The 22,602-nt window shown below is 40.1% G+C and overlaps 1 protein-coding gene across 1 annotated transcript; it reads left to right on the top strand.

The window, feature by feature from the left end:
• The first annotated feature begins 336 nt into the window (after nt 1-336).
• Nucleotides 337-14,107, top strand: LOC133646085 (arylsulfatase A-like). Its single transcript, XM_062041081.1, has 8 exons — nt 337-557; nt 5,363-5,603; nt 5,674-5,892; nt 5,970-6,139; nt 6,267-6,391; nt 12,195-12,322; nt 13,608-13,710; nt 13,764-14,107. Exons 1-8 carry the CDS (start codon nt 337-339, stop codon nt 14,057-14,059), a joined length of 1,503 nt encoding a protein of 500 aa, XP_061897065.1. The 3' UTR covers nt 14,060-14,107.
• The last annotated feature ends 8,495 nt before the right edge of the window (nt 14,108-22,602 follow it).

A 22,602-nucleotide genomic window follows, 5' to 3' on the forward strand; every position in this document is an offset into this window, starting at 1 on the left:
CGCGGGGGCGTGGTCATCCCTGCTCTGCGTTCGTTTCTCCAAACTCGCAATCCAAACAAAAAAAGACTACATTTCCGCCTCTGCGTGACGTCATTATTATCGTGCCGTTGCTGTAACAATTGCACTATTTCTACAAAAAAAATAAGTCGAAGTATTATAAGAAAATATATAAAATTTAACAATAAAGAGCCGTACTAATAGGGATTTTATTCATTTGTAACTAACAAAAGAGGCAATAAACACGTTCACCTGTGCGTGACGTCACATTAGGATGGCCAACACCTGACTCATTTCGGTGTTCGACCCGCGAGAGCGCACTTAGTGTGTGAGAGCGCCATGGATGTTGCCCACTTTTGCTTTCTATGTTCTTTATTTGTATGCAATTACGCTGCTTCGCCGCCCAACTTCGTGCTCATTTTCGCCGATGATTTGGGTTTTGGCGACCTGGGGTGTTACGGACATCCTAGCTCTTTGACCCCCAACCTGGACCGACTGGCGGCGAGGGGGCTCCGCTTTACGGACTTCTACAGCACCAGTCCTGTCTGTAGCCCGTCCAGGTGACTATGTTGTGTATAACCTACTCCCTCTCTTTTGGTTACCTCATTTACATTTATAATGCTCGATTTTTAAATCAAAGTATTAATATAGTACAGTCAGATCTAGATGTGACCAATCTAAGTCTAAGAATAGATGTGAACAATCTAAGTTTAAGACTAGATGTGACCCATCTAAGTCAAAGACTATATGTAACCAATCTAAGTGTAAGACTAGATGTGACCAATCTAAGTCAAATACTACATCTGACCAAGCTAAGACTAGATGTGACCAAACTTTGTCTAAGACTAGATGTGACCGATCTAAGTCCATGACTAGATCTGACCATTCTAAGTCTAAGACTAGATGTGACCAAACTAAGTCTAAGACTAGATGTGACCAAACTGTCTAAGATGTGACCAATCTAAGTCTATGACTAGATCTGACCAATTTAAGGCTAAGACTAGATGTGACCAAACTAAGTCTAATACTAGATCTGACCAATTTAAGGCTAAGACTAGATGTGACCAAACTAAGTCTAATACTAGATCTGACCAATATAAGACTAGATGTGACCAAACTGTCTAAGACAAGATGTGACTAATCTAAGTCTATGACTAGATGTAGCAATCTAAGTCTAAGACTAGATGTGACCGATCTAAATCTGAGACTAGATGTAACCAAACTAAGTCTAAGACTAGATTTGACCGATCTAAGTCTAAGACTAGATCTGACCAATCTAAGTCTAAGCCTAATTGTGACCAAACTAATTCTAAGACTAGATGTGACCAAACTAAGTCTAAGACTAGATGTGACCGATCTAAGTCTAAGACTAGATGTGACCAATCTAAGTCAAAGACTACATCTGACCAAGCTAAGACTAGATGTGACCAATCTAAGTCTTTGACAAGATGTAACAATCTACGTCTAATACTAGATGTGACCAAACTAATTCTAAGACTAGATGTGACCAATCTAAGTCTAAGACTAGATGTGACCGATCTAAGTCTAAGACTAGATGTGACCAATCTAAGTCAAAGACTACATCTGACCAAGCTAAGACTAGATGTGACCAATCTAAGTCTTTGACAAGATGTAACAATCTAAGTCTAATACTAGATGTGACCAAACTAAGTCTAAGACTAGATGTGACCGATCTAAGTCTAAGACTAGATGTGACCAAACTAAGTCTAAGACTAGATGTGACCGATCTAAGTCTAAGACTAGATCTGACCAATCTAAGTCTAAGCCTAATTGTGACCAAACTAATTCTAAGACTAGATGTGACCAAACTAAGTCTAAGACTAGATGTGACCGGTCTAAGTCTAAGACTAGATGTGACCAATCTAAGTCTAAGACTAGATGTGACCAATCTAAGTCAAAGACTACATCTGACCAAGCTAAGACTAGATGTGACCAATCTAAGTCTAAGACAAGATGTAACAATCTAAGTCTAAGACTAGATGTGACCAATCTAAGTCTAAGACTAGATGTGACCAATCTAAGTCAAAGACTACATCTGACCAAGCTAAGACTAGATGTGACCAATCTAAGTCTATGACAAGATGTAACAATCTAAGTCTATGACAAGATGTAACAATCTAAGTCTAAGACTAGATGCAACAATCTAAGTCTAAGACTAGATGTAACAATCTAAGTCTAAGACTAGATGTAACAATCTAAGTCTAAGACTAGATGTGACCAATCTAAGTCTAAGACTAGATGTGACTAATCTAAGTCAAAGACTACATCTGACCAAGCTAAGACTAGATGTGACCAATCTAAGTCTATGACAAGATGTAACAATCTAAGTCTATGACAAGATGTAACAATCTAAGTCTAAGACTAGATGCAACAATCTAAGTCTAAGACTAGATGTAACAATCTAAGTCTAAGACTAGATGTAACAATCTAAGTCTAAGACTAGATACAACAATCTAAGTCTAAGACTAGATGTAACAATCTAAGTCTAAGACTAGATGTAACAATCTAAGTCTAAGACTAGATGTAACAATCTAAGTCTAAGACTAGATGCAACAATCTAAGTCTAAGACTAGATGTAACCAACTAAGTCTAAGACTAGATGTAACAATCTAAGTCTATGAACATGAAGTGATGAAGTCTACTCAGATGAGAGGTGAAACATCTTCTAAGACAAACAAACAGTCCATGATTGTGATGATTGAAAGCCCCGACATGACATGATTGTGATGATTGAAAGCCCCGACATGACAATGTGTTTAATGTTTTCATTCTTATTTGAATCTTTTAAAACTGTTCTTTCAGTGCAATAAGAACTATAGCTCTTCTTCTCTTTCCCAGACAAAAATATTGTTAAACCATTCAAAAGTCGGTTTAAAATTCTAAATAGTGGTTTGACTTTGTTGTTGTCTGCTATTTTGGTGCCACATTAACAACAACTCTGTCAACATCTAACTTGTTGTATTTAGGTCATTAAGTGTCCCACTAATAACACATTTTACATGACACATTGAACACATCGTGATAAAGTCATTGACCTTGGTCAGATACTCATCATCAGTATATATTAACATCCGACAAAGGTCATGGTTCAGTTACTCAGTAATTATTCAAGTTAATAATTACTCAGACTGTATATAATTATTCATTACTGAGTAGAACTTGAACATGTCATAATGCAGAAGAGTTGTTTGAACACAATCTTTGAACATCTAACTTTTATTGTATTTAGGCTATGAAATGTCCCACTAATGACACATTTTACATGACCACATTGAACACATCGTGATAAAGTAACTGACCAAGGGGGTTATTGAAATAATTCCAAATTATAATATTGTATCTGGATTGGCAGACCGGGGTGGTGGTTCCTCTTTTTAAGAAGGGGAACCGGAGGGTGTGTTCTAACTATTGTGGGATCACACTCCTCAGCCTTCCCGGTAAGGTCTATTCGGGTGTGCTGGAGAGGAGGCTACGCCGGATAGTCGAACCTCGGATTCAGGAGGAACAGTGTGGTTTTCGTCCTGGTCGTGGAACTGTGGACCAGCTCTATACTCTCGGCAGGGTCCTTGAGGGTGCATGGGAGTTTTCCCAACCAGTCTACATGTGTTTTGTGGACTTGGAGAAGGCATTCGACCGTGTCCCTCGGGAAGTCCTGTGGGGAGTGCTCAGAGAGTATGGGGTATCGGACTGTCTGATTGTGGCGATTGTGGCGGCATACAGGTCCGCTCCCTGTATGATCAGTGCCAGAGTTTGGTCCGCATTGCCGGCAGTAAGTCGGACACGTTTCCAGTGAGGGTTGGACTCAGCCAAGGCTGCCCTTTGTCACCGATTCTGTTCATAACTTTTATGGACAGAATTTCTAGGCGTAGTCAAGGCGTTGAGGGGATCTGGTTTGGTGGCTGCAGGATTAGGTCTCTGCTTTTTGCAGATGATGTGGTCCTGATGGCTTCATCTGGCCAGGATCTTCAGCTCTCGCTGGATCGGTTCGCAGCTGAGTGTGAAGCGACTGGGATGAGAATCAGCACCTCCAAATCCGAGTCCATGGTTCTCGCCCGGAAAAGGGTGGAGTGCCATCTCCGGGTTGCGGAGGAGACCCTGCCCCAAGTGGAGGAGTTCAAGTACCTTGGAGTCTTGTTCACGAGTGAGGGAAGAGTGGATCGTGAGATCGACAGGCGGATCGGTGCGGCGTCTTCAGTAATGCGGACGCTGTATCGATCCGTTGTGGTGAAGAAGGAGCTGAGCCGGAAGGCAAAGCTCTCAATTTACCGGTCGATCTACGTTCCCATCCTCACCTATGGTCATGAGCTTTGGGTTATGACCGAAAGGACAAGATCACGGGTACAAGTGGCCGAAATGAGTTTCCTCCGCCGGGTGGCGGGGCTCTCCCTTAGAGATAGGGTGAGAAGCTCTGCCATCCGGGGGGAGCTCCAAGTAAAGCCGCTGCTCCTCCACATCGAGAGGAGCCAGTTGAGGTGGATCGGGCATCTGGTCAGGATGCCACCCGAACGCCTCCCTAGGGAGGTGTTTAGGGCACGTCCGACCGGTAGGAGGCCACGGGGAAGACCCAGGACACGTTGGGAAGACTATGTCTCCCGGCTGGCCTGGGAACGCCTCGGGATCCCCCGGGAAGAGCTGGACGAAGTGGCTGGGGAGAGGGAAGTCTGGGTTTCCCTGCTTAGGCTGCTGCCCCCGCAACCCGATCTCGGATAAGCGGAAGAAGATGGATGGATGGATGGATGGATAATATTGTATGACTTGTAGCTTTGTTTTATTTCAGATTCATTCATATCAACATATATTAGTTCAATGGAGAATAATCATTTTGTGGTAGTGGCTATTTGTGGGCCTTACAATTGTTGTCACCTTTCACCTAAGTGCAGTACTAGTAGTAGATTAGTACATACTAGTAGTAGATTGGTATAAAGTAGTGTGGAAGACTTGCTCTTCCGGGTTCTTCAGACCACCAATTTCTCCACCTCGTTCATCTTTCTGAACAATGGTTTTATTTTGCAATAAATGTTTTTTGTGTTGGTTTTCAGTCATTTCTGTCCGTCTCGCCCTCACTCTCGTTCGTGCTCGGGTTTTCTCTCCACCATCAACAACCCCTCTCCTTCCCGGCTGCTGACCGACCGGTGATTAAATAAGCCAGCCCAGGTGTGCCATCTACCCACCTGTCGCTAATCTCGAAACCGGTCCTGGCATATCCCGCTTCACTGCAGGTCCGCAGGCCACGCCCCCCCACAACTAGTAATAGATTAGTATAGGCAGCGCAGGACTAACCAGTGTGTATTATTGTAACCTCGTCTACTTGAGGGTGGAAAGGTTGATTTAGTGGTCTTTCCAGGGCATCACTATTGACAGGCCGCTACCAGACCCGCTCAGGGATGTACCCCGGGGTCCTGTATCCTGGCTCAATCGGTGGTCTTCCATTGAACGAGACCACCATCGCCGAGGTGCTGAAACCTCTTGGCTACGCCACAGCCGTGGTAGGGAAATGGCACCTGGGCGTGGGGGCCAATGGAAGGTTCCTTCCGACCAGGCAGGGTTTTGACGAGTACCTGGGGATTCCATACTCCCACGACATGGTCCGTGCATCCTGGAGATGAACCGCTTCATTCACTGCGCTGCTTTGACCGTCTGCTTTTCTTCTTCCAGGGTCCATGTCACAACCTGTCATGCTTTCCGCCGGATGTCAAGTGCTTCGGATTGTGCGACGTCGACTCGGTGGCGGTCCCGCTGATGCACAACGAGGTCATCAAGCAACAGCCCGTTAACTTCCTGGATCTGGAACGGGCTTACAGTGACTTCTCCACCGCTTTCATCGCCGCAGCGGCCGAAAAGAACCAACCTTTCTTCCTCTACTACCCTTCCCATGTGGGCAACGTTGACCATTACTATGAACCACCAATAGTTTGTTTTATCTTACCATTTGTTCTTCTCTCCTGCACCAGCACACCCACTGCCCCCAGTATGCAGGCCCGGGGGCTGCTGGGAAGACTTCAAGGGGTCCATTTGGAGACGCTCTGCTGGAGTTTGACAACACTGTGGGAAACCTGCTGGCTACATTGGAGAAGACCGGCGTGATCAACAACACCCTGGTCTTCTTCACGTCGGACAACGGGTGGGCTGTTTTTCTCAGGAATGAATACACGAAATAGTGTCACTGTCCAAACACTTCTGGACCTGGCTGTTGTCAGCTATGAACTGATGCTGTGATTGAAGTGCAACTTTACTTTTCTCCTCTACAGGCCTGCATTATTTCGCATGGCCCGCGGAGGTAGCGCGGGGACTCTGAGATGCGGCAAAGGCACCACGTATGAGGGCGGCATGAGAGAGCCAGCCATCGCCTATTGGCCCGGCATGATCACGCCAGGTGTGCTGCAAATACACACTAGATTTAAAGGCCTACTGAAATGACATTTTTGTATTCAAACGGGGATAGCAGATCCATTCTATGTGTCATACTTGATCATTTCGCGATATTGCCATATTTTTGATGAAAGGATTTAGTAGAGAACAACGATGATAAAGGTCGCAACTTTTGGTCGCTGATAAAAAAAAGCCTTGCCTATACCGGAAGTAGCGTGACGACACCGGAGGAAGGACTCCTCACATTGTACCATTGTTTACAATGCAGCGAGAGAGATTCAGACCGAGAAAGCGACGATTACCCCATTAATTTGAGCGAGGATGAAAGATTTGTGGATGAGGAAAGTGAGAGTGAAGGACTAGAGAGGCAATGCAGGACGTATCTTTTTTCGCTCTGACCGTAACTTAGGTACAAGCTGGCTCATTGGATTCCACACTTTCTCCTTTTTCTATTGTGAATCACAGATTTGTATTTTAAACCACCCCGGATACTATATCCTCTTGAACATGAGAGTCGAGAAGGTGAAATGGACATTCACAGTGACTTTTATCTCCACGACAATACATCGGCGAAGCTCTTTAGCTACTGAGCTAACGTGATAGCATCGGGCTCAAATGCAGATAGAAACAAAATAAATAAATCCCTGACTGGAAGGATAGACAGAAGATCAACAATACTATTAAACCATGGACATGTAAATACACGGTTAATAATTCCCAGCCTGGCAAAGCTTAACAATGCTGTTGCTAACGACGCCATTGAAGCTAACTTAGCAACGGGACCTCACAGAGCTATGATAAAAACATTAGCGCTCCACCTACGCCAGCCCTCATCTGCTCATCAACACCCGTGCTCACCTGCGTTCCAGCGATCGACGGAAGGACGAAGGACTTCACCCGATCATCCGTGCGGTTGGCGGCTAGCGTCGGCTAGCGTCGGCTAGCGCGTCTGCTGTCCAAGTAAGTCCTCCTGGTTGTGTTGCTACAGCCAGCCGCTAATACACCGATCCCACCTACAACTTTCTTCTTTGCAGTCTTCATTGTTCATTGAACAAATTGCAAAAGATTCACCAACACAGATGTCCAGAATACTGTGGAATTTTTAGATATAAACAGAGTTTTTTTGTATTGGATTCAATGGGGTACCAATACTTCCGGTTCAACGATTGACGTCACGCGCATACGTCATCATATATAGACGTTTTCAACCGGAAGTTTAGCGGGAAATTTAAAATTGCGCTTTATAAGTTAACCCGGCCGTATTGGCATGTGTTGCAATGTTAAGATTTCATCATTGATATATAAACTATCAGACTGCGTGGTCGCTAGTAGTGGCTTTCAGTAGGCCTTTAAAAGGGAGTTGCACTTTTTTTTTAGAATTTTGCCTATCGTTCACAATTATTATGAGGGTTTTTTTTAGGGGGGGGGGGCAGGGTGGATTTTGAAGATGATAAACACTTTCAAGATGCAGCTAATGGCAGTCACTTTTGTAGCCTTGAAAGGCCTCTAAAACAACTTCAAAAACTTCCATCAATGTTTCATATACACATTGCAAGTACAGTCGTGGTCAAAAGTTTACATACACGTGTAAAGAACATCATGTCATGGCTGTCTTGAGTTTCCAATCATTTCTACAACTCTTTATTTTTTTGTGATAGAGTGATTGGAGCACATACTTGTTGGTCCCAAAACACATTCATGAAGTTTGGTTTGTTTATGAATTTATTATGGGTCTACTGAAAATGTGAGCAAATGTGCTGGGTCAAAAGTATACATAACAGCAATGTTAATATTTGCTTACATGTCCCTTGGCAAGTTTCACTGCAATAAGGCACTTTTAGTAGCCAACCACAAGCTTCTGCTTGAATTTTTGACCACTCCTCTTGACAAAATTGGTGCAGTTGAGCTAAATGTGTTGGTTTTCTGACATGGACTTGTTTCTTCAGCATTGTCCACATGTTCAAGTCAGGACTTTGGGAAAGCCATTCTAAAACCTTCATTCTAGCCTGATTTAGCCATTCCTTTACCACTTTTCACCTGTGTTTGGGGTCATTGTCCTGTTGGAACACCCAACTGCGCCCAAGACCCAACCTCCGGGGTGATGATTTTAGGTTGTCCTGAAGAATTTGGAGGTAATCCTCCTTTTTCATTGTCCCATTTACTCTCTGTAAAGCACCAGTTCCATTGGCAGCAAAACAGGCCCGGAGCATAATACTACCATGCTTGACGATAGGCATGGTGTTCCTGGGATTAAAGGCCTCACATTTTGTCCTCCAAATATATTGCTGGGTATTGTGGCCAAACAGCTCCATTTCTGTTTCATCTGACCACAGAACTTTCCTCCAGAAGGTCTTATCTTTGTCCATTTGATCAGCAGCAAACTTTAGACGAGCCTTAAGGTGTGGCTTCTGGAACAAGGGCTTCCTTCTTGCATGGTAGCCTCTCCAGTGTTTCCCATAAACTGCCAAGATACCTGTGGTGGTGGGGGCGTGGCTATGGGCGTGGTCACAATGACATCATCAAGTAATTTGCATAATTTACTACAATGTTATGATTTTCTCTAAAAAGGCTCAAAAAATGTATACTTACTAACTTACTTACGTCCATCCATCCATCCATTTTACAATATAATTACAACACTTTATGTACATATTTATATACAGATTTGAACAATAAGTTATTCACTGAAATATATTTATTAATTGTGGTTCTTACAAAAAATATATCTTATAAAATATAAAAGCTAAAATGTCTCTTAAAGCTCTGCCCCTTTAATTAGTGCATACTAAATAATTTAACTTTAGCCTACTACTACAACCATATTATTTACCAGCAACATAAAGTGAAACATAGGCAGAGGTGTCCTGCCACAGTCAGTAGCAAATAAACAAACAGTAGTGGTCAAATACAAATAAGGCAACAAGAGAAGTATCCTACACTTCTTTTTTGTAAAGTAAATCTGAACAGCCTATATGGGCATCTACATCAACTTTATGATTTGCCTGAGAAGCTGGACAGGACAAAAATATATATATATTTTTTTTTTTTTAATTTTTTAATTTGTGGCGGACGTAATTCTTTCGTGGTGGGCCGCCACAAATACCGTTATTTCCGGACTATAAGCCGCACCAGCTAAATTTAGGGGAAAATACAGATTGCTCCATATATAAGCCGCACCCGACTATAAGCCGCAGGGTTTTGATGTGTAATTACCGTAGTATATAGGGGTTCCTGCTACCCCGGAGGGGATTGTCGGGACAGAGATGACTGTTTGGGAACGCAAAGCGTCCCATTTATTAACAATAAATCTTTCAATCATTCAATCAAACTTTCACATCTTTGACATGGCGAACAGCATTCGTGCAGAGTACAAATAATACAACGGTGCAAAGTAATACAAAGTGCTCGCCTGTACGTTATCAAAATAACCAGGCCACCGGTATATGAAAAGTCAGTCTTTAATCATTGTGTCATCGTCTTCCTGCTGCGTACTAAAACCACCGAAATCCTCTTCGTCTGTGTCGGAGAAGAACAGGCCGTATATAAGCCGCACCCTTGTATAAGCCGCAGGGACCAGAACGAGGGGAAAAAGTTGCGGCTTATAGTCCGGAAATTACGGTAATGTAGTAACAGACACCTTCATAACAATATGTAATGTGTACAATATACACACTGCAAGTATATATATAATGTAGTAACAGACACCTTCATAACAATATGTATTATGTACAATATTTACCATACTTTGGTCATTTTTAAGCATTGCTGGAACTTCTTTCTTTAGCGAATTGATTTCCGTTTCCATAGCAGCGCACGTCTTACTTCCGGAAACAAACGCTTGGGTGTTCTAATCATGGCAGACTTGGTAACAGGCAACAAAGACGACTACTTTTGGACAAATGAGGATTCACAACCTTATCTTTTTGAAGCTGAATATACGGAGGATGAACTGCTGCTTCTAGAAGCGAGCACAGAAGGAAGAGTGAGACGTTGGCGCAGACGGAAGCAGGGAGAGGGGATGAAAGCGATTTTCAGGCTATAAATACGGAACTTGGAGCCAATATATTTCAACATAAATGGAGTGCTTACCCAAAATCAACAGGAAACGTCCCCGGCCAGCTGGACCAAACAAACAACTGTCCATGGAGTGAGTCACTTTAATATTGATCATGATACACGCAGCACGTCATGTGTGTTATTAAAACTACAGTACATACACTTTCTGGATAGCTGTGTACAAACAACACATGAAATAATACTTTATACATACTGTAATATGATTATGTTTTTCACTCAGTACAGATTGGTGTTCCATTGGTGTATTACAAACTCAAAAGCCATTCAGCTCTTGACGCAGTTGCTGGCTTACCTTTTGCCGTAGCTTGCTTTTACGGCTAATAGAGTAGCATGCCGATGTGTGTGTACGCTAGAAAAATAGTTTGTCAGTGTTCACTCTTACAGTAACAACGTCGCTACAGTTTGGTTATTATACAGGTTATACAACGTAAATGAAGTATTGTTGATGCTTTTTGAATGCATTTTTAAAGTGATTTAAAGGCAGAATTGATCTCTCTCATAATGATTGTTACGGAGCCCCTAAAGGGACATGGGGGAAATATTTTTTTTAATGTTTTTTTTAATTTTTTTTTTAGACATGCTAGAGAAACTTTTTATAAAGTTATAAAAAAAAATTTAAAAAAGTTGTTTTATATATATATATATATATATATATATATATTTTAGACATGTATCTCGTGTTCACGAGATACTTTTTTTTTTTTTTTTTAGAACTGCGGGATACATGTCTTAAAAAAAAAAAAAGAGTATTTTTTATTTTTCATAACTTTAGAAAAAGTTTCTCGTGCGCACGAGAAACTTACGAGATGTCTAAAAAAATTTAAAATTAAAAAAATTATTAAAAAAAAATATTTCCCCCATGTCCCTTTAGGGGCTCCGTAGATTGTGAACGGTAGGCAAAATTCCAAAAAGTGCAGTTTCCCTTTAAATACTACATTTCGATTTACTTCATTACACAATACATATTCATGAGCATTTGACTTAATGAGCATGTGACATTATAACCAATGGCTAATTTCCATCTACAGTCCCTTGGCAAATTGATGGTAAAATAAGACAAACATTTAAAACATTGTAAATAAACGATGCCAAAAGTGCTAATGTAGTCACACCTTTACTTTGTGCATTGCATGAATACACAAAATAATTTGTAGAATACATACACTACCATTCAAAAGTTTGGGGTCACATTGAAATGTCCTTATTTTTGAAGGAAAAGCACTGTACTTTTCAATGAAGATAACTTTAAACTACGTAGTCTTAACTTTAAATAAATACACTCTATACATTGCTAATGTGGTAAATGACTATTCTAGCTGCAAATGTCTGCTTTTTGGTGCAATATCTACATAGGTGTATAGAGGCCCATTTCCAGCAACTATCACTCCAGTGTTCTAATGGTACAATGTGTTTGCTCATTGGCTCAGAAGGCTAATTGATGATTAGAAAACCCTTGTGCAATCATGTTCACACATCTGAAAACAGTTTAGCTCGTTACAGAAGCTACAAAACTGACCTTCCTTTGAGCAGATTGAGTTTCTGGAGCATCACATCCGTGGGGTCAATTAAACGCTCAAAATGGCCAGAAAAAGAGAACTTTCATCTGAAACTCGACAGTCTATTCTTCTTCTTAGAAATGAAGGCTATTCCACAAAATTGTTTGGGTGACCCCCAAACTTTTGAACGGTAGTGTATATTTCTTAAGTGTGTAGTGATTGTTGTGCTGCTAGGTGTGACCCAGGAGCTGGCCAGCACTCTGGACATCCTGCCCACCATCGCTGGGCTCGCTGGAGCTAGAGCGCCCCCTGTGGTGCTCGATGGTGTCGACATGGCCGACATCCTTTTCAACCACGGAAAGGTACAAAGAAGCATTGCCATTTTACAACAAAATAAGTGGTAGACAATAAATATTTGTCTTGTGTGAGAGTAAAATATTATAATATCAGAGTGGTTGAAAAAAGGTAGAAATATTAGGGGAGGGAGAAAAAAGTAATTTCACGGGAATAGAGATGTCCTGTTATATGAACAAAACCATAGTTAACACTCTGCAGTTTATGTGAGTCAGAGCAGACAGGAGTTTGATTGATTGATTGAGACTTGTATTAGTAGGTTGCACAGTGAAGTACATATTCCATACAATTGACCACTAAATGGTAACACCCGAATAAGTTTTTCAACTTGTTTAAGTCGGGGTCCACTTAAATTGATTCATGATACAGATATATACTGTCATATATACTATCATCATAATACAGTCATCACACAAGATAATCACAATGAATTATTTACATTATTTACAATCAGGGGTGTGGGGGGGGGGTAGGATATGGACATCAAGTAGTGGACATAGAGAGAGAGAGGGAGAGAGAGAGAGAGAGAGAGAGAGAGAGAGATCAGAAGGCATAAGAAAAAGTATCTGCATTTGATTGTTTACATTTGATTATTAGCAATCCGGGGAGGGTGTTAGTTTAGGGTTGTAGCTGCCTGGAGGTGAACTTTTATTGCGGTTTTGAAGGAGGATAGAGATGCCCTTTCTTTTATACCTGTTGGGAGCGCATTCCACATTGATGTGGCATAGAAAGAGAATGAGTTAAGACCTTTGTTAGTTCGGAATCTGGGTTTAACGTGGTTAGTGGAGCTCCCCCTGGTGTTGTGGTTATGGCGGTCATTTACGTTAAGGAAGTAGTTTGACATGTACTTCGGTATCAGGGAGGTGTAGCGGATTTTATAGACTAGGCTCAGTGCAAGTTGTTTAACTCTGTCCTCCACCTTGAGCCAGCCCACTTTGGAGAAGTGGGTAGGAGTGAGGTGGGATCTGGGGTGGAGGTCTAGAAGTAACCTGACTAGCTTGTTCTGGGATGTTTGGAGTTTAGATTTGAGGGTACCAGGAGGTGCTAGGGTACCAGGAGGTGCATGCGTAATCGAAAAAGGGTTGAACGAGAGTTCCCGCCAGAATCCTCAAGGTGCTTTTGTTGACCAGAGAGGAGATTCTGTAGAGAAATCTCGTTCGTTGGTTAACCTTTTTGATGACACTCCTCTGCGTCAAAGGAATATTGTAACAATGTGACCATAATGTCAGAACATGGCCTTGTTGCTGCATGTAGTGAGTATTAAGGCTGGATGTGGTTGTGCTGTGTTGGCAGAGCAAAAGGGAGAGCATGATGTTCTACCCCACTGATCCTAGTGAAGAATGTGGCCTGTTTGCTCTTCGCCTGGGGAAGTACAAGGCTCACTTCTACACACAAGGTAAGATGTCCAGCCTAGATGTTCCACATGTCACATGTGTCATTGTTGTCCAGGCTCCATCCACAGCACCACCACCCCAGACAAAGAGTGTTCAACATTCGTCTTGCGGAAGCATCACGACCCCCCGCTTATCTTCCATTTGGACGCCGACCCGTCTGAGCGGTACCCTCTCCCGCTGGACGGCCAGCCGGACATGCAGGAGCTGCTGGAGAGGATGAAGAGAGTCAAGGAAGAGTTTGAAGGCTCCATGTCGTTTGGGGAGAGTCAGACCTCCAAGGGAAGTGACCCCCAGCTGGAGCCTTGTTGTAATCCACAGTGCAGTCCCAAACCCAGCTGCTGCCACTGCTGACATCAATGCAGGTAGGATCTCTTTGCTCACACAGTAACTTGCAGAAAGGAGAAGGAAGGTGTGGAAAGGATGCAGATACGATTAAGAGTTCTTTCTTTTTACATAGCCATGTTTAGAGCAGCTAGTAATTTTCCTTTTTCTATTCTACCAGTCTCTCTTTGTCTTCAGATTGTCTGTTTTATGTCTCAACCTTGGAATGTGAGAAAGATGCATCCCCCTCTTTATCTTATCAGTGTTGGGGAAGGGGGTTGCATTCCTTTCTGGGGGGGGACTGTTTTCCTATTCAAGAAGTAGTCTCTTTCCGTTTGAATACCAGGGGCCGTACTTATCAAGCTTCTTAGAGTGCCATTTTACACTTAAGTCCTGAGAATTTGCGAAATTTAGTCCTACTCTCAAACTTAAGAATAAAAGCTTTTTATCAACGTTCTTAAGTCTAAGAATCACTCCTACTCTCCACGATATTTAAGAGACCTTCAGAGGTGTCTTAAGTGGTTAGGAGTTGCCAGCAGGGGATGGCACTGAGGCGAGAGAGACGTGCGCGAACGTTCAGGGAACGGAACAATGTTGTTGTTTTTTTATGACGAGCAGCTGATCAAACGGTATCGTTTAGACAGAGCGGATATTATTTTTGTCACAGATTTAATACTTTTCGATTCCTTGTTGATTTCTGCATGTGTCTGCAGTGGGCTAGTATATATAGAGCCACCCACACCAGTTTCAAATTAGTTGCCTAATTAATGAATTGGAAAGAAAATGTTATGACAGTAGCGTATGTGTGTGGCCGTGAGGTGAGTGACGTCAGTGAGTGTGTGGGCGATAGAAGAGAGGGAGCGGTAGCGTGAGTGCCGGCGGGGACTAGTTTGTTTTGTATTATTTTGTAGTTTATTGTCAAAATATACACTCCCATTGTCCACTTAAATATTTCCAAGATATTTCTTTATTCTTAGACAACGGATTCCCTTCCGTGATTGGTCATTTCTATGGACACAGAAATGACGTCACCTAAAATTGCGTTTACGGCACATAGTAATGTCATAATTCAGCTCTGAGTGTGACACTTAAGATTCAGTCCTACACTTCGCTGAAAGTGTGAGTAAGACGCTTGATAACTAACTTTTAAGTGCAGCTTTCAGCGAAGAATTTATTTACTCTTAAGTCAACTCTTAGCAGACTTCTTAGGAGTAATTCTAAGAAGCTTGATAAGTACGGCCCCAGATCAACTAGAGCAGCCGATATGAATGTATTGATTAAGTTGATCTCCTAAAGCTTTGGTATAAACTTGAAAATATTCCAATTCTGTCTTGATGGTCCTTCTTACTCAGCATATATGTCATCGAAAGAACTTGAGATTGACCAGTAACTTAGATTCCCTTGGAGGAAGAACTGGTCCGACGCATGCCAAAAGTCCTCATTTCAGCAGAATATTACATTTCCAAAGGAAGACAAATAAGGTTGCAAAAAGGCAATATTAGGGGAGTTAAGCCATATATCATCATTTCATGTCAAAAGTAAGCAGCTTGTAAATTTACCTGAGTTCATAAATAATCCTTTGTAATTTTACAGGAATAAAGTTCAAATATGACACAAATTTTGAAGTTGAAAAATAATATGACAAGAAGGAAGTTGTCGTGAGCTAAATCATGTCATGTAAATGTTGTTGTCATTTCATGTCAAGTAATTTTGTAAAAACATTTTAAATGTTTTGTAACTACAAAAACATTTGTGTTTTTTTTCTCAAGTTTTTTTTTCATCTATTTTGTTTTTTTCGTTTTACTAAAATGTTGAAAATAAAAGTTGGCAATTAAAAAAAAATAGAATAATGATGTGAATTTAGTTGCAATTTATCAGAATAAAGTAATTGTGTATTAATTTAAGAGTAACACATTTTATTACAATTATTATTACAGTCGTTAAGTTACGGGAAAAATGTAATGTGACGATAATGTCGCAAATAGAATAATGTGATGATAAATGTCGTAATTTTACGCTGATAGAATAATGTAATAATAATGTCATATTTTTACACAAATACATTTACAATGTGACGATAATGCCGTCATTTAACGCAGATAAGGTTACAATGTGACAATTTTTCTGTCTTGCCTCTGGTGAGGGCGGTCGCATTTTTTTCCGCTCCCTCTTCTCCCAGCTTGCTCTCTTTGTTTTTGTCTTGTCTGAACTTTTTCGAAGCCTCTTTCTTTGCGCTGTCCTCAAATCTAAACATCAGACATGGATATGATCAGCTGGACTCTCGACGCAATTGACAAAATTGGTATTCTGGGGAGCCTGGCTGCCCTGATGGAACCATTGCTGCGGGGTACGTGAGAGATTCCTGGGACAAATGGAGAATCATGTGCCTCTCAGTCCTTTCCGTCGAGGACGTGGAAGACATCTACCTATTTGGAACCGTGATCGCGGGGCACCTGCTGATTGGGCTGGGCATTGCTCTGGTGTATCGTCAAATTCGTAAGACGATGGCAGCCACTCAAGGAGCCCAAAGGCTGTTCGTCGCAATGGAAGGTTTGGGCAGGGCTGTGGGAACACAGACTGTGGCGATTTCTGAACCGAATTGCAAGATGGATCACATCATGGAGAAGCTTGCTGAAAAGGAAAATTTAATTGAATTTGAGAGCACCCAGCATGGACGAATAGAACAGACAAGTCATTGTATTGTCTGCTCGCGGAAAACAAATTAAATGATAAATAAATGGGTTATACTTGTATAGCGCTTTTCTACCTTCAAGGTACTCAAAGCGCTTTGACAGTATTTCCACATTTACCCATTCACACACACATTCACACACTGATGGCGGGAGCTGCCATGCAAGGCACTACCATCACCCATCAGGAGCAAGGGTGAAGTGTCTTGCCCAAGGACACAACGGACGTGACTAGGATGGTAGAAGGTGGGGATTGAACCCCAGTAACCAGCAACCCTCCGATTGCTAGCACGCCAACTTCGCCACATCCTAGTCTACGATTTGACTCCCTCGAATGGCCTTGACGCTGTGGAAACAGGACCAGGCTGTTCTGAAAACACCCCCGAGGACACCTCAATGATGGACGCTTTTGACCTCCCTCCCTCCCTCCTCAACAACACCTGGAGTCGAACTTTTGCAGATCGGCCTCAGTCTATAGAAAACATTACATCATCACACCCAAGACAATTGGGCACACGCCACCCCCCAGACTAGGCCCCCTTAGGAGCCCAGTCTAGATTGTATTTTTTTTTACTCGTCTTTTTCCCCAGCGCTTTACCCTTTTCCCATCTTTTACGGGGCGCCTTGCGGCGACCCATCAGCTTTCCTGTTCTGTAACCCTGCACACTGTTTGTTTGTCTAATCTTGAACGGGTTTGTGCTGAAAACAAAATTTCGTTGTACTTGTGCAATGACAATAAAGACCTATCTGATCTGAATAATGTCGTAATTTTACGCAGATAGAATAATGTGACAATAATGTCGTAATTTTACGCATATAGAATAATGTGACGATAGTGTCGTGATTTTACGCAGATAAGGTTACAATGTGATGATAACGTATTAATTAAGTCGTATTAACTAAGTACATGAGTGACTTAGAGAAAACAGTTGTATTAACTGATGTTTGTCATGTGTACACACAGAGGACAGGGAGTGTGTAAGTCATTACTATGAAGTGGAGGGGGGCTAGGATTAAATAAGCCTTGCTTCTTCCTACTCCTTTTTGGACATGTAGTAAAGAAAATGTAAAAATGTGACGCATCATTTTGAAACTATAGATGTTCAAATAAAACCAAGGTTATTTTGTTTCTATATGCAGTTAAGCACGATGCTATCACGTTAGCTCGTAGCTAAAGTGTTTCGCCGATGTATTGTCGTGGAGATAAAAGTCACTGTGAATGTCCATTTCGCGTTCCCGACTCTCATTTTCAAGAGGATATAGTATCCGAGGTGGTTTAAAATACAAATCCGTGATCCACAATAGAAAAAGGAGAAAGTGTGGAATCCAATGAGCCAGCTTGTACCTAAGTTACGGTCAGAGCGAAAAAAGATATGTCTTGCACTGCATTCTAGTCCTTCACTCTAACGTTCCTCATCCACGAATCTTTCATCCTCGCTCATATTAATGGGGTAATCGTCGCTTTCTCGGTCCGAATCTCTCTCGCTCCATTGTAAACAATGGGGAATTGTGAGAAGTCCTTCCTCCGGTGACGTCACGCTACTTCCGGTACAGGCAAGGCTTTTTTTATCAGCGAGCAAAAGTTGCAACTTTATCGTGGATGTTCTCTACTAAATCCTTTCAGCAAAAATATGGCAATATCGCGAAATGATCAAGTATGACACATAGAATGGATCTGCTATCCCCGTTTAAATAAAAACATTTCATTTCAGTAGGCCTTTAAAGGTCTTTAACGCAGAAGTGATACATGGTTCTAACCCAGTGGTTCTTAACCTTGTTGGAGGTACCGAACCCCACCAGTTTTCATATGCGCATTCACCGAACCCTTCTTTAGTGAAAAATTTAAATAAATAAAAAATTCTAATTCAAGACAAAGTTATATGTTTTTGTTAACACTTCAGTATGGGGAACATATTCTAAGTAACAAAGACTAAATTTAGAGTTATTTGGACACTAGGGGAACATATTCTAAGTAACAAAGACTTAATTTACAGTTATTTGGACACTAGGGGAACATTCTAAGTAATAAAGACTTAATTTAGAGTTATTTGGACACTAGGGGAACATATTCTAAGTAACAAAGACTTCATTTAGAGTTATTTGGACACTAGGGGAACATATTCTAAGTAACAAAGACTTCATTTAGAGTTATTTGGACACTAGGGGAACATATTCTAAGTAACAAAGACTAAATTTAGAGTTATTTGGACACTAGGGGAACATATTCTAAGTAACAAAGACTTAATTTACAGTTATTTGGACACTAGGGGAACATTCTAAGTAATAAAGACTTAATTTAGAGTTATTTGGACACTAGGGGAACATATTCTAAGTAACAAAGACTTCATTTAGAGTTATTTGGACACTAGGGGAACATATTCTAAGTAACAAAGACTTCATTTAGAGTTATTTGGACACTAGGGGAACATATTCTAAGTAACAAAGACTAAATTTAGAGTTATTTGGACACTAGGGGAACATATTCTAAGTAACAAAGACTTAATTTACAGTTATTTGGACACTAGGGGAACATTCTAAGTAATAAAGACTTAATTTAGAGTTATTTGGACACTAGGGGAACATATTCTAAGTAACAAAGACTTCATTTAGAGTTATTTGGACACTAGGGGAACATATTCTAAGTAACAAAGACTTCATTTAGAGTTATTTGGACACTAGGGGAACATATTCTAAGTAACAAAGACTAAATTTAGAGTTATTTGGACACTAGGGGAACATATTCTAAGTAACAAAGACTTAATTTACAGTTATTTGGACACTAGGGGAACATTCTAAGTAACAAAGACTTCATTTAGAGTTATTTGGACACTAGGGGAACATATTCTAAGTAACAAAGACTAAATTTAGAGTTATTTGGACACTAGGGGAACATATTCTAAGTAACAAAGACTTAATTTACAGTTATTTGGACACTAGGGGAACATTCTAAGTAATAAAGACTTAATTTAGAGTTATTTGGACACTAGGGGAACATATTCTAAGTAACAAAGACTTCATTTAGAGTTATTTGGACACTAGGGGAACATATTCTAAGTAACAAAGACTTCATTTAGAGTTATTTGGACACTAGGGGAACATTCTAAGTAATAAAGACTTAAGAGTTATTTGGACACTAGGGGAACATATTCTAAGTAACAAAGACTTAATTTACAGTTATTTGGACACTAGGGGAACATTCTAAGTAACAAAGACTTAATTTAGAGTTATTTGGACGCTAGGGGAACATTCTAAGTAATAAAGACTTAATTTAGAGTTATTTGGACACTAGGGGAACATATTCTAAGTAACAAAGACTTCATTTAGAGTTATTTGGACACGAGGGGAACATATTCTAAGCAATAAAGACTTAATTAAGAGTTATTTGGACACTAGGGGAACATATTCTCAGTAACAAAGACTTCATTTAGAGGTATTTGGACACTAGGGGAACATTCTAAGTAATAAAGACTTAATTAAGAGTTATATGGACACTAGGGGAACACATTCTAAGTAACAAAGACTTCATTTAGAGTTATTTGGACACTAGGGGAACATTCTAAGTAATAAAGACTTAAGAGTTATTTGGACACTAGGGGAACATATTCTAAGTAACAAAGACTTAATTTAGAGTTATTTGGACACTAGGGGAACATTCTAAGTAATAAAGACTTAAGAGTTATTTGGACACTAGGGGAACATATTCTAAGTAACAAAGACTTAATTTAGAGTTATTTGGACACTAGGGGAACATTCTAAGTAATAAAGACTTAATTAAGAGTTATTTGGACACTAGGGGAACATATTCTAAGTAACAAAGACTTCATTTAGAGTTATTCGGACACTAGGGGAACATTCTAAGTAATAAAGACTTAATTTACAGTTATTTGGACACTAGGGGAACATATTCTAAGTAACAAAGACTTAATTTAGAGTTATTTGGACACTAGGGGAACATATTCTAAGTATCCATCCATCCATTTTCTACCGCTTATTCCCTTCGGGGTCGCGGGGGGCGCTGGAGCCTATCTCAGCTACAATCGGGCGGAAGGCGGGGTACACCCTGGACAAGTCGCCACCTCATCGCAGGGCCAGCACAGATAGACAGACAACATTCACACTCACATTCACACACTAGTAATAAAGACTTAATTTAGAGTTATTTGGACACTAGGGGAACATATTCTAAGTAATAAAGACTTCATTTAGAGTTATTTGGACATTAGGGGAACATTCTAAGTAATAAAGACTTAATTTACAGTTATTTGGACACTAGGGGAACATATTCTAAGTAATAAAGACTTAATTTAGAGTTATTTGGACACTAGGGGAACATATTCTAAGTAACAAAGACTTAATTTAGAGTTATTTGGACACTAGGGTAACATATTGTAAGTAACAAAGACTTAATTTAGAGTTATTTGGACACTAGGGGAACATATTCTAAGTAATAAAGACTTCATTTAGAGTTATTTGGACACTAAGGGAACATTCTAAGTAATAAAGACTTAATTAAGAGTTATTTGGACACTAGGGGAACATATTCTAAGTAATAAAGACTTAATTTAGAGTTATTTGGACACTAGGGGAACATTCTAAGTAATAAAGACTTAATTAAGAGTTATTTGGACACTAGGGGAACATATTCTAAGTAACAAAGACTTAATTTAGAGTTATTTGGACGCTAGGGGAACATTCTAAGTAATAAAGACTTAATTTAGAGTTATTTGGACACTAGGGGAACATATTCTAAGTAATAAAGACTTCATTTAGAGTTATTTGGACATTAGGGGAACATTCTAAGTAATAAAGACTTAATTAAGAGTTATTTGGACACTAGGGGAGCATATTCTAAGTAATAAAGACTTAATTTACAGTTATTTGGACACTAGGGGAACATATTCTAAGTAATAAAGACTTAATTTAGAGTTATTTGGACACTAGGGGAACATATTCTAAGTAACAAAGACTTAATTTAGAGTTATTTGGACACTAGGGTAACATATTGTAAGTAACAAAGACTTAATTTAGAGTTATTTGGACACTAGGGGAACATATTCTAAGTAATAAAGACTTCATTTAGAGTTATTTGGACACTAAGGGAACATTCTAAGTAATAAAGACTTAATTAAGAGTTATTTGGACACTAGGGGAACATATTCTAAGTAATAAAGACTTAATTTAGAGTTATTTGGACACTAGGGGAACATTCTAAGTAATAAAGACTTAATTAAGAGTTATTTGGACACTAGGGGAACATATTCTAAGTAACAAAGACTTAATTTAGAGTTATTTGGACGCTAGGGGAACATTCTAAGTAATAAAGACTTAATTTAGAGTTATTTGGACACTAGGGGAACATATTCTAAGTAACAAAGACTTCATTTAGAGTTATTTGGACGCTAGGGGAACATTCTAAGTAATAAAGACTTAATTTGGAGTTATTTGGGCACTAGGGGAACATATTCTAAGTAACAAAGACTTCATTTAGAGTTATTTGGACACTAGGGGAACATTCTAAGTAATAAAGACTTAATTAAGAGTTATTTGGACACTAGGGGAACATATTCTAAGTAACAAAGACTTAATTTAGAGTTATTTGGACGCTAGGGGAACATTCTAAGTAATAAAGACTTAATTTTGAGTTATTTGGACACTAGGGGAACATATTCTAAGTAACAAAGACTTCATTTAGAGTTATTTGGACACTAGGGGAACATATTCTAAGTAACAAAGACTTCATTTACAGTTATTTGGACGCTAGGGGAACATTCTAAGTAATAAAGACTTAATTTAGAGTTATTTGGTTAGGGTTTTTAGGGGCACTCGCCTTTTGTTTATTTTTGGTTTAAGCATTAGATATGACGTTTACCAATTAATTAGCTA

Source organism: Entelurus aequoreus, linkage group LG03 (genome assembly GCF_033978785.1).
Source record: "Entelurus aequoreus isolate RoL-2023_Sb linkage group LG03, RoL_Eaeq_v1.1, whole genome shotgun sequence".
In the NCBI taxonomy this organism is placed as follows: domain Eukaryota; kingdom Metazoa; phylum Chordata; class Actinopteri; order Syngnathiformes; family Syngnathidae; genus Entelurus; species Entelurus aequoreus.